At 32.7% G+C, this 15,776-nt stretch overlaps 1 protein-coding gene across 1 annotated transcript in view; it reads right to left on the minus strand.

Moving 5' to 3' along the window:
- The window catches only part of LOC129971278 (Ig-like and fibronectin type-III domain-containing protein 1), a 111,196-nt gene that overhangs the window by 9,405 nt on the left and 86,015 nt on the right, over nt 1–15,776 (minus strand). Inside the window, exons 14-20 of the mRNA XM_056084899.1 lie at nt 15,053–15,242; nt 12,640–12,852; nt 10,800–10,985; nt 7,965–8,130; nt 6,561–7,127; nt 3,580–3,761; nt 1,392–1,542 (exon numbers count right to left, since the gene is read on the minus strand). Coding sequence (XP_055940874.1) covers nt 1,392–1,542; nt 3,580–3,761; nt 6,561–7,127; nt 7,965–8,130; nt 10,800–10,985; nt 12,640–12,852; nt 15,053–15,242 — 1,655 coding nt within the window. The remainder of the gene's footprint in view (nt 1–1,391; nt 1,543–3,579; nt 3,762–6,560; nt 7,128–7,964; nt 8,131–10,799; nt 10,986–12,639; nt 12,853–15,052; nt 15,243–15,776) is intronic.

A 15,776-nucleotide genomic window follows, 5' to 3' on the forward strand; every position in this document is an offset into this window, starting at 1 on the left:
TACTAGAGGTTGAATCTCAAATGAAAAACATTATTTTTCATATTTCACAGTTTGCAATGTATTGATAATATCAATCTAATCGCTTTCTTCTTTCATTGCTTTAAAAAACTATTTGAAGACATCAAAATTAAAAAAAAAATTTTTTTAGGAGAACGCAATTAATTATCTTTAATGATTTTTCATCTGAAAGATAAAGCATTGCTACTTTTCAGCTAATAGTATTTATCCCATGTTGAGAAAGGAAAGAACGTGAGCTGGGGAATAAAATACAGTGTATGAATGTTAAATTATTATAGTGGGCGTTTCGAGATCATTTTCATCCAGCACGGAAGAAATCCACCCGCTTTCTGTTCCTGTGATCGTGTTTATGCGGATAACTAGTTTTCAGATAATGTGAGGAAAGTTTGCGGTCAGCGGAAAATATTGAGTCAGTGTCAGAATCTCTAAAAGTTATAATTTTCGAATTAATTGATCCTACTGAAGTTCTAAACAAAAAGAAAAAAAAAAAAAAATAGGTGTACTTTTGAACAAATGCACGAATTTGAATTGGAATCAGTAAGCACTTTCTCAATAGATTTTGATATTTTTATGACTGTAATGTATAACGAAGACAAGTTGTGATGTTCGGAAGATTTTTTTCCCCCCTGGATTGACTTTGTAATCTCCTCTCTGAAATATGCTGCACTTGTGAGACAATAATGAAGTGTACGATGGAGTTTCAAAAGCGCTAGAAGATTTTATAGAATGAGCTGAAAGCGCGAGATGTGCGATAATTTGATAAACTGATTTTATTTTAATTTTGAATAATTGAATAATTTATTCATTAGTAATTTTATATACTTTAAAAGTAAAAATATGATTAGGGATTGAACAAGTCAGTCATCTATTTTGCAATGTTCCTTAAATATATTAGTTTATAAATATTACCGAAAAAATAAGTGAGAAAATCCAAAACTATTATGAAATTTATTTATATTAACAAAGATAAAGTAGGTAACTTAACACTGTATTCCTATATTGCACCGTATTTGGTTCCTGAATCGCCATTATACAATGTTATATATAAAAAAAATATTGCGCTATTAGTTAGGTACTTTCGCTCGTCCATAAAGGATTGGTTTTCATGGAGTTCCAAATTATTCTAGCCCAGGGCGCTCAAATTTATCAAAACGGTTTTGCTGCCTAGTGGAAAGTGTCCCTACGGTGCATTAAAGTGTAAAATCCCTCCCCCCCCCAACAAAAACACCCACAGTTTTATGCATAGTTTCAACATTATCAAAGCGAATTCGACAAAATGATAATACTAAGCCAATAATTTAGCCCAGTATTAAAGAAAAGACAGGATTAAGAGAAATTTGTTTTCATTAGAAACCTATTTCGAAGTTACTTACCAGAAGCATTGCTGTATAATTTAGGCAAGACATCAAGATTCACAAAGACAGTGTCTTTTCCGAGCTGGTTTTCAGCATAGCAGAAGTACTGGCCTTCATGGGAGGTGGAAACATGCTGGATAGTCAGGCTTGCCGTGTACGAGTACAAATTCTAAAGGGGGAAAATAAAAGCTCTTTATGAATTATTGGCTGAGTTACTTAGTTAGTTAGGGTTTTATGGCACAAGAGTCATATCTGGCTATGCTGTGCCAAACATATGGTTGAAGATAAAAAACATACAGTAAAGTTCTAGTAAGTTAAAAAAATTTGCAATTGCATTTGTAAAATTTGCAAAAACTAAGAAATTTGGAGATAAAATTGTTCCTGGTTAAATAAGATGAAAAAGTTCTAATCTCTTTCAAGAAAGTGAAAAGATTTGGATGGGCATGTTCTCCCACCAATTCACGAATGTTTCAAGATGATGTCCGAATAAATGTAATCGACGGGGATTGAGAATTGGACATTCGGATAAAATATGAATGACAGTCAAATTAATATGACATGCAATGCAGATGGGAAATCGCTCACCAAACAGAAGATGTTTATGTGTGAGATGAGTATGGACAATGCGAAGCCGAGTTAGTTGGCTGAATCAGTAAAATAAGACGGGCAGTGCAGGCAAATTGGAAAAAATAACTGCATCGTGCATTGCTTAGGCACATAGTTCAGAAGATTATTCAGGCTAATTGGTTTTGTCAATTTGGTCTTAAAAAAATCTAGGTCGCTTCAATATGCAACTTGCAAGTACAGTACTTATTCTTAATTAATCTCTCTATAGCTGTTAATTGAGTCATTTAGAATCACAAATTAACAATTTAGGATGAACGAACAGTGCGTTTGAGTGCTTTCGTTTCGCACTATGAGCTGTTTCTGGGTTCATAACCACTGCACCGTAGTTCAATGAATATTGCATGTAAATTTAACTATGGAAGCATCTGTTTAAGGGAACATATATAGATTGCTATCAAATATTATTAAAAGACAAAGCCTAGTTCATTCGCTTGACGTAATGTCAGACAGTTGAAAATTAGAGGTTAAAGACCAGAGGAAAGGATATATTTTCTCCATTTTTTGTTTACATAGCATTCCAGCACAAGTTTTTGAAATTTTTATTGTGAATTTCTTATAATAAATTTGATTTATAGGCAACGTCATCACTCTTTGCACTCAGATAGCTCCTCTCAGATCCTATCCTTGACAATAAATCAGTTGGACATTTCTTGTTTCGAGAGTTAAGGAAGGCACCTCCATAAATTGAAAAAAGTCATAAATGAATTTTTCGGTGGACAATCAATTTATAGTTTATCATTTCTAAGTTTTATAAACTGTGAAATGAGCCCTTGCATTCATTCTATCATCATGCATCTAATTACTTTTTCTAATGCAAAAGGCTAACATTATCTAACAGGAAATAAAAGATTCACGAGAAAAAAAAATCAAATTAAAAAAATATAAATAGTATTCATAAATAATGCATGATTAATAAATACACAGAAATAATTTTAACTGATAAAAATGATGATAATTATCTTTAATTTTTTGCTACTTAAAAATTCAATAAATAACTGATTTCAATTAAAAACAATGTGAAACACTTTTAATAAAACCTAAAAAAATATTGCGGCACCAAAAGAATTTTTACATCATCTTAAAATTTAAAAATTCATATCATTTAAATTTTTTTAAAGAAAATTCTTAATCCTCTTAAAATGCAAAATTAATTTGACTATAATCTTACAAAGCATAAAGGTTGCTGATGAAACGAAAAATTTACTTAACTCCCATCTGAGCTATTTTATTATTTTTAAGAACAAAGCTTCTCGAAGTATTTGTAACTTGCAATATCTCTTTAAAGACAAAACAGTGTGGCCACCTAGAAAGTAAGGGGGGGGGGGGAAATCGTTTTTGTTCTGACGAATGGCTACTTAGAAAACTATTCTAGGATGAATATGATTCTAGGTTTTACAGATGTGCTATCAGAGGATATATGCCAAATATTTTATAGGTCTTCATTTTGTTGCTCTTTTTTTGTTTGATTTTTAAAATCAATGTATGTTTTCATGAAAAATGAAGAATATCTTTGGAGTCCGTATTCAAGTGCTATGAGCCATCGAATTCGCTATTATATGAAGAAAAGTTTTACTCTTACTTCTTTGCTCGGTTTGATACTGAAATCGTAGTCTTGACCTTTCTTCAGAGGATCTCTCAGCTTTCGGTCCCTGTACCACAGTACCCTTGGTTCTGGATGACCGGTGACCAGACAGCGGATAGTGATCATGCTACCTTCTTCGGCTGGGATGCGCTTGTCCATCATCTCCACATGAGGCATGACTGTAGGGAAAAGAAAATATTGTTGTGATTAAGATTCATATCGTACACGTAATGAGTCCAGTCAGAGACAGTTCCTCAGTCGTCAAATGAAGATACAATTTATTTTTGGAATCCATTGCGAGTGGAAAAGGAATTTGACGGTAAGATAATATGTCTATGGTTGAATAGAACTCGAAATATGATCACTTGATTCAACTGCATTAAAAAAATTGGTTACATCATATATATTTTTGCGCATCTTCGTTCCTCATTGTCTGTTATTAATATGAAGGGTATCACCCCGGGGGCTCTTCGCAATTGAGGTTGTGAAGCTTTTGGCATGGTGGTTTGTTCTCATTACCCTAGTGGGTAAAGAAAAAGGTGGGGGTTTGGCTCCTCTCATCGATGATAGAATGTATTCTTCAAAAGAAGGGTTGCACCGTGGCCCTTAGAACTCAACCACAGTTCCCGCCAGTGTTGCTTCTGCGGCTATCCGGTCATTCAAATTTTTCCGTGTGCCTCCGGGTTGTTCGGAGTAGACAGTTTAAGGTTAATATGATGAGTTGAATAAATACTGAATTCTACTGCACATCATACGATATTTAAAATTAGTTAAGTTTCCCTCTACTATTATTTTTTAAAACATCTGAGTCGCATCCAAGTTTATTTAACCAGGTGAGAGTAAGGATGGTTCTCGTAGCTTCACTTTCAAATTAATCAAGGTACCATCAGAAGAAAAAAGAAACATGAGAAAATCTAGAAATATTTTGTAGCTTTTATTTTAATTCTTTCAATTCAAACCGAATTATAGATTTAAATTGTTTGTTACTAAATGTGTGTAAGAGCAAACGCATTTTTATTTTTGTTATTTAAAAAATAGAAAAATGCGTTTTTAAAGAAAAAATCTTTCGTTATCAACTCATATAATTTTATTTGCCGTTGCTCACTTGCATATTGTATGGCTTGTTGTGTTATTTAAATAGATTCCTTATAGATAGACTACCTATTGTCCATTTTACCTTGTTAAGAAGATAACTAGAGTAATTTTATTTGGATTTTAACCGGCTTGGAATATGTTGCAAGAAGTGTAAAAAACTCAAATAAGTTCGTAAATGGGCCATATATCTTCAAGCGGAGGGAGAGGGGTCTAAATGGTGGAAATGTGACATTTTCATTTCGTTATAATTTTCTTGATATTGAAGAAAGAAAAAAAAAGTAATTAGTCTAATCAACCCTTCATTAAGAAAAATAACTTTTGTGTTTAAAGTTTTTCAATAGTTGCAATATCTTAGAAGTTAGGGACTAATAAATGTTTGTGAATGCCAAATTTTTCTGTTTCTAACATCAACCACTTCTATTGCCAGTTTTGGAAAATATGAAATAAAACTTCTACATTTATTTCATTTCAATACTTTGAAACTGGTTAAATGTACGTCGTCAAAAGATTAAAGACTTCAATAAAACTAATTAAACAAAAATAAAGAAGGGAAATGATTTTATAGCAGCACTATATATAAATGATCATCGTTAAAATTTTCCAGAAGCTGCATATTTTTTAGTTCTTTTCAATATATATAATTTTTTCTAACGAATCTCGTTATTCCAGAGCTTTCATGGCCTTTGAGTTTTATATTTATCGTCTTACTGAGGGTACACTGCATTAAAAATCTTGTAATAAAAAAGACAATTGTTATAACATAACGCAAGTATAGGTGCTCTTATTAACCACATAATACAGATTAATCGCTGAAAAAATCCCCAAGGATACCATATTAGTCCGTAGACTTTGTTCACCAATGACACGTAGTTAAGTCTAAAGTTCGCCAATGGAATGCAGTTAATACACGTGCAGAAAAAAAAATGATAAATTCTCTTTTATTTCAATTAATAGTTATAAGTGATATATTTACGTGAGCAACAGATAAGATCTTAAGTTCAATATTAATTAAGAAAAGCAAATGATGTTCTTTTCTTCCAACGTAAATGAAAAATCAAACGATCATTTCCGACTCTCTATCATAAAATGTTACTGTTTGCGTTTAACTGAAAAAAAATATTTGCAATTTCTTCAAATATATTTAATATGCATTGATAGACCTTCAATTCTTGCTGACTAACACAAACTCTTGGCACTTGCTTAAAAAATTCAAAGCTCCAATAATAGGAATTTTGTAATAAGCCTAGATTTGTGTACAATTTATCTTCCAATAAATACTGAATTGTGCGATAACAGTAAAAACATTAACAACGATTACTCCAACATGTAATATTTTATTTTTATTTTATCATATACAAAATATTGTAATCGTCAATTCAAACTCGAAATTTTGACGAATCTCTTCGTTTCAGACCTTCCTGAATCCGAAAAACATATATTTTGCATGATTATGTCTGTCTGTCAATTTGTGTATGGACGCGATAACTAAAAAACGCTTTGAGATAGGCGGATAAAATTTTGTCTGTGGACTTATGACTAAATTTGTAAATTTCTATAAAAATTTTAAGCAAAATTCATTCACATGAAGTTTATCTATCTGGCCATTTTTCAATAGCTACAAAATCCAAAGAACCATGTAAATAAGATTTGGTACACAGGTTTAACATCTAAATGATAGATTCGCATTAAATTCAAAATTATTATTAAATTAAATTCGTATTAAATTCAAAATTATTTTTAAATTCAGTTCGTATTAAATTCAAAAATTGTTTCTTTTTTCTCCTTCTGAAATCTTCTGTGTTCCCATTTCAATGCTTCATGTCCAATAAGAGGAATCGTTATGCAATAAAATAATTTAGAATTTCATATTTCAAAATACTTACAACTCACTTCCAGAGAGGTGGAACTCTGCGCCCCTTGCCCTAGCCCGTTGTCTGCAAAGCAATCCACCTTAGTCACATTGTGCTGAATGTTAGGCACTACGAGCGCCACGTGACTCTGTTGCTGCTGCACCATGAGCTGCCCATTGAGGAACAGAGACACGACGGGCACGGGCATGCCTGTTGCAACACAGAGAAGAGTCACGTTCGCACCTTCCACTATGGGCTCAGGGGGAACAACAACGGGGGGATTGACGAAAGCTGGAATAGCCGGATCGGTCCATGCCAGTACTATCTCGGACAAAGGACTTTCCTGGTGGCCAGTTCTTGCCTGCACAGCGACGGCATATTGGGTGTTCACTGTCAGATTAATGAGGGTTAAATGGTTAAGGACAGTGGCCACCTTGAGGGGGGAATCTTCGATGTCTCCGCTGTTATTGACGGGTTTGTAGAAAACCAGGTAGGCGAGGGAGGAGTTGGCTGGCACGTGGAAGGGAGATCGCCAGCTGACGGAGACACTGTCCATTGTTTGATGGGTGACTTCCAGCGAATGAGGTGGCCCCAGTGATGCTGTAAAATAAATAACACTCATCATGTTAAAGACAGAAGCGAAAGCCAGTCAAGTAAGTACGAAATTGCGGGAAGAATAACAGATACTAAATTTTCATCATTTAACGTACAATCAACTAAAGAACATCCTATTTCCATTCATTTTACAATGAATTACGAGGGTAAAAAAACAATGAAAAATTCTTTCAGAACTTCATATGAGAATCTGCTTTTATTTATTAATTACTATTATCCTCTAAATATTCAAATAAAAAAATTCAGAAGAATCTGCATTTTTTTGTCAACATATTGATACATTAATTATATTAATTAATACATAATTAATTATTATTAATTTGAAATTTTATTCAAAATTATGAAACAATGCGCGACTAAGAGAATAATTCTAGATAAAGGAATTTTCTTTTTTCTTTCAATAATTATAAGTAAATATTGTAACTAGTGTGTGCATCCAAAACAGGGAATTATTTCGTAAGTTAATTTAAAAAAGTGTTTCTGTCTGGCAAATATTTGCATCATCCCAATTTTATTTTATTTTGCTGTCAAATGAGAATAATAATTTTCATTTGCTTATTATTAAATATCCAATATAATTTTTTAAGAAATAGATGAAGAATTGTCTACCGATAGATGATTATAACCCATTTCATTTAAACTTAGTTAATTTAACCGTATTAGAGTATATATTAAAGGAAAAAATTCACCCAAATGTTAGAAAGTTTCACAAAATGCTTCCTAAAGTGCAAATGATTAGGTGGGCAGAAAAGACGTTCTTTATTAGACTCGAGTTATCGTGAGATTACCTTCAAATTATTACGTAATAAATCGTGAGATTACCTTCAATCGTTTCGTTGTAAATCTCGTCTCTCTCCGGCGTGTGAACGAGGAGAACGAGCGACGGCAGAGAGGAGCCGAACTCGTTCACGCTCACCACGTAGATGCTGTAGTAAGCGTCGCTCTTGAGCTCTTTCAGAGCAAAATTGTTCTCCGTCGTGTTTTCAACCTGAAAAAGAAACCCTGATTATTTAACAATGTAAGAACCAATCAACTTGTAAATAAAAGAGAGAGTCCAGAAGTGTGTTGAGAAATTAATTTTTTTCAGAAGAATATATTTTGAAAGAATATGCTACCGTTAAACATCGAAACCGTTACTATGCAGATTAGCTAGCAATGCAGATTACAGCAGATTAACTGATTTGCTTCGTTAAAGTGCAGAATCAAGAGTTTTCTGCATTTTAACTCCGCTAATATGTTCATTAGCGATTTCCCTATCGTTAAAGTTCAAAAGTTTGTTTCCTTAGGTTTGTTTCCTAAGGCTGGTTTTTATAAACTTGGTACTTAAACGGACATTTTAAAAGAATTGTATACGATGTCTGAATTAGGTGTTTACAAAGAGAGGTTTTTAACAAAAACAGATGTCCCTTCTGTAGAAGTATCTTTAACTCAAACGGCAATAAAACAAACCCTTGTTATCGAGCAGGGTTTCAAAAAATGTGATTGCAGATCTAAATGCACCACAAATAAATGTGCTTATTGCCGAAACCAATTGCTATGCAATTCAAATTGTCATTGATCTTTAGATTGTAATAATAAGTAAGCACCTTTTTATAATTTGTGTCGCAAGTAAATTTTTTAATTGTAACATGTTAAACAGTTTGATTCTTTTTATTATAGTTTTTAAATTAATTGATGATTGATTCTATCAACTAATTTGTTACTATTCGATTGTATTAACTTGATTCTTTAGATATCAAAAAATAAATAAAAACCAATTAATTTAAGCGTACAAAAACGTTGCTGTTGTTCCAGCAAAGATCTTATTTCCACTCTTTAATGTGTGCCTAATAGGTAATGTGCAAATTATCTAGGCAATTTGCATAATATCTAGATAAATCGAGAAATGAAACAATTTTCAGCACTTTAATGCATTTCCCTATTTAATGTGAGATTAACTGATTTCTGCACTTGAGCGGTGTCATAATGTTAATGCAAAACTATGATGCATTTATGCAAAAGATTTTTTAAGATCATTGAGAAAAACGAATTGAATAATTTTTGAAACACAGCAATCGTGATTAATAGAGTAAATTTTGGTTTAAATCTTTGATAATGTGTTTGATTAAAGTTCTTAAATTTTGAAATGAGCCGGTAACATGAAAGGACTTCAGAGTCAATTTAGACATTACATTTTCATCTTTACATTCCCTCATTAGAATAAAACGGAATTTGAGTTTAGCTAGTTATTTAGCTAGAAGAAAACTATAAGATTTCGATTCTGGCAAGGAAAATGTTAGATCAAAGCACTGATTTACCGAAGGGAATAGAAGTAACCAGCTATCTGCTGGCTTCTTAAGTGGGATTGGCATGAGTGGCAACGATACGAATTCGCGAAAATCTATTTTATCCATCTACGACTAATTAACTGATCTCAGAGAATAATAAGATTCATGCCCTTTCCATTCTCTCCAGTCGTCTTTAAGCAGATTTTGAGAAAGAAAAAGGCCCTCTTGTCTTTTTTTAAAGATTATTTTAACTTGCATTACATGGATCTGTCTTCACATTACTTGCCTTTTCAAACAAAATATTGAATTTCAAAATCAATGGTGAAGCGTTCTTACATCATATTCAGTAGCAATTCATTTCTTTTTGCATTAAATAGCTCACCATTCTTTGTGAGCGTTATTATTTCGGTGTTCTATATTTACTTCAGCGAAGGTATCGTTATTTTTTTTTTAAATATTTGCATATAAAGTAATTAAAAATAAAATTGATGTCAAGGCTGAATGTGAAATTCTGAACCAATAATTTTATTTTGTATCTTTATGACCCAAATAAAAAGTGTATTGAGCTATGCCTGTCCAAATGCAAAATTACAAAAAAGACTAAAGTTTTTATCGCTAAGAATTGTCATTTATAAAGGGGACGGAACATTCGTAAAGGAAGTATAGTTAAGTTTTTTTTTCAAATAAAAGAAAAAGAAATCATTGGAGAGTACATCTGGCAACACGTTTTTGTAGAGGACGATTTTCAGGAGTTTCCAGCTATTCAGTAAGGTAATGTTACCCGTTGAGTATAAAATATTAGTTTAATTTGATTAATTTCTTATTTTGAAGTTATACGAGGACTACTTTGAAAAGAATCTCATAATTTTGAGCCTCGGTTAGATGGTGAAAGTGATACTTGAGTTGGTATCTACTCCTAGAAATTCCATATCAGATAAATACATTCAGTTATAAACTTTACAATAATGAATAAATTAAGTAATATAGAATCAAACTCTTTCTTTAACCGTTTTTTAGAAAAAGGAAAAAATCATGTTGCACTGCGGGCAACGAGCTCACAAATGTTTTACTAAAGTAATATGCTGTTTTTAGAACCCAGGTAGCACAGCCTGTCGCACAATATTGTGCAACATTGTGCGATATTATATGATATTAATCAATATTCCCCAATATTATACAATATTGTATAATATTTGTGTGCTACTAGGGAAGACAATTCAAAGTCACGACACTAGTTATGAAGTTTCAACTGACGAACAGTTTTGTCGAAGCACAGATAAAATTTTGCTATGCTTCCTAATAAAGGGATTTTGTTATAGTCTTTTTGTTTTAACTCTAACCTACGAAAAAGCGGGAAGAAAAGTTTATTTTAAAATATAAACAGCCTTACGTATCCATAATCCAAAGGATGGGGCGGTATTTTCTCTTGTGTCTCCGTGTATCGAACTTCAAACCAGACCGGTTCATCCGTCGTGTTGCGGTAATTCCACTTGACGTGAATCCTCGTCGGCAGCACGCTGATCGTGTGAAGATCTTCCGGTGCTTCAGGAAGCTGTGCAATTCCTTCGGCCATACACTGAGGGGAAGAGGGGAAAATAACTTTTTTTTGACAATGCATAGTTTCGCTTTGATTTATTCTCAAAAAAGGAGAGTATTAGAACAAACACAAATATAAACTAAATTATATTTCCTAATGCTGAGTATTGTTATATGCTGCCACTTTTTTTTTATTAGAAGATGATTGATCATTTCCATTTCACTACAACAAAAAAGAATACCTAAAAACGCTTGGAGACGATAAGTGAGGAATCACTTTTCGGTGCGATTAAAAGAGTAGAATGGGCAAATGTTTTTAGAAATGAGCCAAAAGAAGAAATATTTCGCAGGCTAGCATAGTTTATAATAAAATTCTAGAATCCCCCCCCCCCAAAAAAAAAATATTTTAAAACTTTTTTAATACTAAAACAGTGACTATTGTGAATGCACTTCTAAAAGATATATTCAGTTATAAATATGGGGTTTGTGGCATAGCGAAGAGGAATGAGGGGGAGAAACCCCAACGGGAATCTTTCTTATTGCTGATATGTCACTTTTTAAAACCAAATAAGATGGGAGGTAAAATAGTATGTTCGGATGCTATATACACACGCTAAGCTACTCATAATGTTGTTAATAAGTTCAAAAAATTGTAATGTAATTGTTTAGCTTGTATCTTTATTTTTCATCACTTATTTTTTTAACTTCGATTTGTAAAGTCCAAGCTGCTTGCTCTTAGACTATCAGGAGGAGTAAAATATAATCATGCTACCTGATTGCGTTTATATGTGATCTTGAAAAAATATCATACTGGAAACCTCACATATATTCAGTCTTTCTGGGAGTTACAACTGAGAGAAATAGAATTACAACTGCCTTTGCTGCCATATCTGATGACCAGCAAAATAATAAGAAACGTATCATCAGATAAAAGCAAAATAATAGGAAAATTGATCAAAGAGGAACTGTAGGAAATCAAAGCAATGAAAGAGTTTTTCCAAAATAGTATCGAGTCCTAATTATAATGGAGTTTTTGAAGTATCTGAATTTCTTGGATTAGATTTATAACATTAATCCTTCAATGTTCGTATCACGAAGATTCATAAGTCTTTTACAGGTTTAAAAATCTTATAAATCAATTTTAAATGTCATAAACATGGAAATATCCTTTCCAAAGGAAGTCTGGTGGATGTAAAATATTTGAGTAAATATTTGCATTTTCTAAAGAATCAAAGGCTACAGAACTTTTAGTTTATCTCAATGGGTTTGAAGAATAATAATGAATTTTGCTTAACCAGAAGTAAACACTCAATACATGATGTCATTAAAAAATAATGCTCATATCTTCGATGCATCGTTAAAAAACATGTTAAAGTTAAAATCAAAAATAAATGCACTGCTAAGAGATTACAGTTTTCTTTGTTAGAATATTTATAGTTTCTTAAAATCGAGGAAGAAACTTAGAAGTTTCTTTGGTCCATTGGTATCTGCCAGCCTTTTCAGTCATATCTGACAGGGGAAGGCCAGAAAGTGTAATATAAAGATAATATAGTTAACTGTTTAGAGAATTATATAGAAGAAAATAAAAGAAAGATATTAATATAAGAACAATTTCATCATTGTAGTTATTTTGTATGACGGAAAAAAATTCTAATGATCCTTTATTAACTAGTAGCTGTAGAGCGATTTCTCACCTGTATTATCTTCCCGGCATCGCCAATGCACGTGCTGACTACGGCCTGCGGACTCATGTCCAGAACAGCAGAGCAGATGGGCAGGCATTCCCAGCGGATGCCTCTACGCTGGCAACAAGAGCTATGGTCCCTACCACCGGCTCCACATCGTACCAGGATCTCCAGCTGATTGGCGCAGGGGATGGCCAATAACTGCAAGTCGGACATCTTCATCTGCGGATCATAAAAACATAATACTTATTATAGACTATCAAAAGCACAGACTCTTTAAGAGTAAGATAAACAGACTATTTCATTTTCCTGTAAGAATCTACATTTACTTGTTGAAGGACGTTACTTGACCTTTAGTGAATGAGTGACATAAATTAAAATTTTTATTCTAAGTTAGCTTCTTCCCATACAATGGAAATGAGCAAATTATGGTGCTCAAGTTTGGTGACTAACGGCCAAACAAAAAGTGCCAAGAAGAATATAGATGTCTCACATGCTAGTTTAAATGGCATTAAAGTTAATATCTTTGGATTTATTTTGCGGTTATGAAGTCAAGTTTTAGAGAATCATTAAATAGATCGATTAAAAACTGTTTACTTTCGCTACGAAACTATTTAAATGGTGAAAAATTTCTAAACTGATTACACATTGTGAAATTGAAACTTTCATAATTAAAAGTATTGTGGCTGCGAACTGAAATATTTCAAGAAAAATGTGTTCAAATTCAGTAAATAACTCATTTTGTTATCTATAACTAAAATAATTTTTCTTTCTTGCATTACCAGTGTGTTTCCTGTGACACTTCTGCTTTAAAGGCTCGTATATAAAGTTGATTAAAGTATTCTTACTCACTTGCACTCGAATTATATTTTTGCTCAATAATTGAAAATTTATGCAATCTGAGATAACCATTAATATTTATTTTTAATTATATTTCCATCAACTAAGAAAAGGAATTGCATTCTGGAATGTCTCATGTGGAATTTTTAACAAAGGTTAAGTGTCAATGTTGCGGCAGGAATACTCGGTGATTATTCCTTGGAGCCAGCCGTATTTGCTTCCAGAACACTTGAATGGAGAGCCGATTGAAATGCAGCAAGATATGTGGTTCATGCCTTGCTCATAATGCGGATTGTCGTCGCTGTGGTGACTTCAAAAGCAGAATGGTGTTCTAACTACCTTGCCCCCCCCCCTCCACCAAGGTGCGCAATGACCTCGATATCACGTACCCAATTTGTTAAGTTTGCTAGTGTAAGAATGGTGGAGTGATGGACATTTTTTTCTGTTATGTAACGCTGATGTAATTAAGACGAACTGAGCCAAGCACATTATCATGCTATAATATCTCGAACTAGAGATTCAAAAACGATGTTTTTTCATAAACGCAATTGGAAAGAGAAGATTGTTTCATAATGCTGAGCGAATCCTTTTATGGATATTTTAAAAATATTCTCCAACTAATTAAAGGAATTTATGAATGAGTGCTCAAGATTAAGCCATTAAATATAACTATAACAAGTGCCAATTAATTTACTTATTTTAGCGTTAATTAATTTACTAAATGGTAAAAAAACTCTAATTCTTGAAATTATCTTCAGAATTCCATGCAATTTTATTGAGAGATTAAGACAATCCTATTCAGTATATATATAAAAAAAGATAACCGGAATGGAAATATTTCGAGATAATAGTTAACTAATTGCGTTAATTAACTTGGTTAATCAGTTTGTCTAACTAAACTGCCTCCCGCAGTTATTTCCATCGACACCAAATTTGTGAAGATGCGATAGCATGTAACAAAGTTACAGAAGTATTCAGTTTCCTTTGTTGACGACTGTGCTAAATATCTCAAATTTTGTACAATTCTGTAGCTTCATTATGGTACAATATTTTAATATTTCCAGAATTTGTTTATAAGTTAATTAATGTAAACTTCAAGATATAAACTTCATTTATATCTTGATTCTATGTTACTGTGGCGTAATCTGAATTTAAAACAAAACAAAACAAAATTCATTTTGCGATTTCACAGTACTTTTAATAATGAATTACGAAATTTATAGTAAAAAAATGGTGAGGATACCACAATTCATTAAAGCATACTTTTTTTTTACTGTAGCTTTATTTTTAATTTAAAATAGGGACTTTAAAACAAAATGCGTGAAGACGACGAAAGCAATTTTGATAAGAAAATTAAGCCACAAATAATATTATAAGAAAAAAAATATTTCCATACTTAAGCGGGGTTAAGATTCCGATTTGTAGAATGTTGGTGTCTTATACTTTTCTTTTGCAATCAATATTTCTATTAAACATTATCTAGTTAATAGCTCCTTAATAAAAGTGTATTTTGAAGATTTTTCTTGCATTGACTTTTATTTTATCGAGCACATTCTGTAAAAGCAAAAATAGGCAGCCTTACGTTGTAGGTGCAGAGGTCAAGGCAGGACGTCTTGAGTCCGGCGGCGACGCAACATGCGGTCTCGTTGTATGCGGAATACTTCTCCTCCGCCTTTTCGGTACGGTTCATCTCGGGGGTCGTCGTGAAGACGGCTCGCACAGATCCTCTACTCAAACCAAACGCGTTTCTTGCAGCCACATACACCTCGTACCTGAAAATCAACAAAAAGCTTTGCACTGAGCGAAATTTTATTTTAAAATCAGGATTTAAATTTTTGTTTGCAATGGTGCCATGTTCATTATGGCTGAACCGAACAAGATATGATTCGAATACTTTTCTCAGATGACAGTAAATTCACTTTGCCATTGAATTGTGGAGATAAAACGATTTTACGTGAGAGTGATACTGCTTATTGTTCAGGAAAGAAATTTCTATCCAACATGCAGTATAGGCCGAATCGTGATTAATAATCGCAGGTGTTTCCTATACGTGGTTAAGAAGAACTATGACTTGCCATCAATACATTTATGAAGTTCTGCTCTCTCATGTTCTCATATTCAGTGGTGCTTTCACAGAAATTTTCATGGATGATACTGTACCATGTTATTGAAACATTCGCGGTTCAGGATTGTTCAAACAATACGAATAGTCAGTACCTCATATGGCCAGTGTGTTCTCCAGATGTTAGCCGCTTTGAAAATATTTGGGAATGTTTATGTACAATGTAATTTTATTACCCATACGA

The sequence above is a fragment of the Argiope bruennichi genome, chromosome 6 (genome assembly GCF_947563725.1).
Source record: "Argiope bruennichi chromosome 6, qqArgBrue1.1, whole genome shotgun sequence".
Classification (NCBI taxonomy): Eukaryota; Metazoa; Arthropoda; class Arachnida; order Araneae; family Araneidae; genus Argiope; species Argiope bruennichi.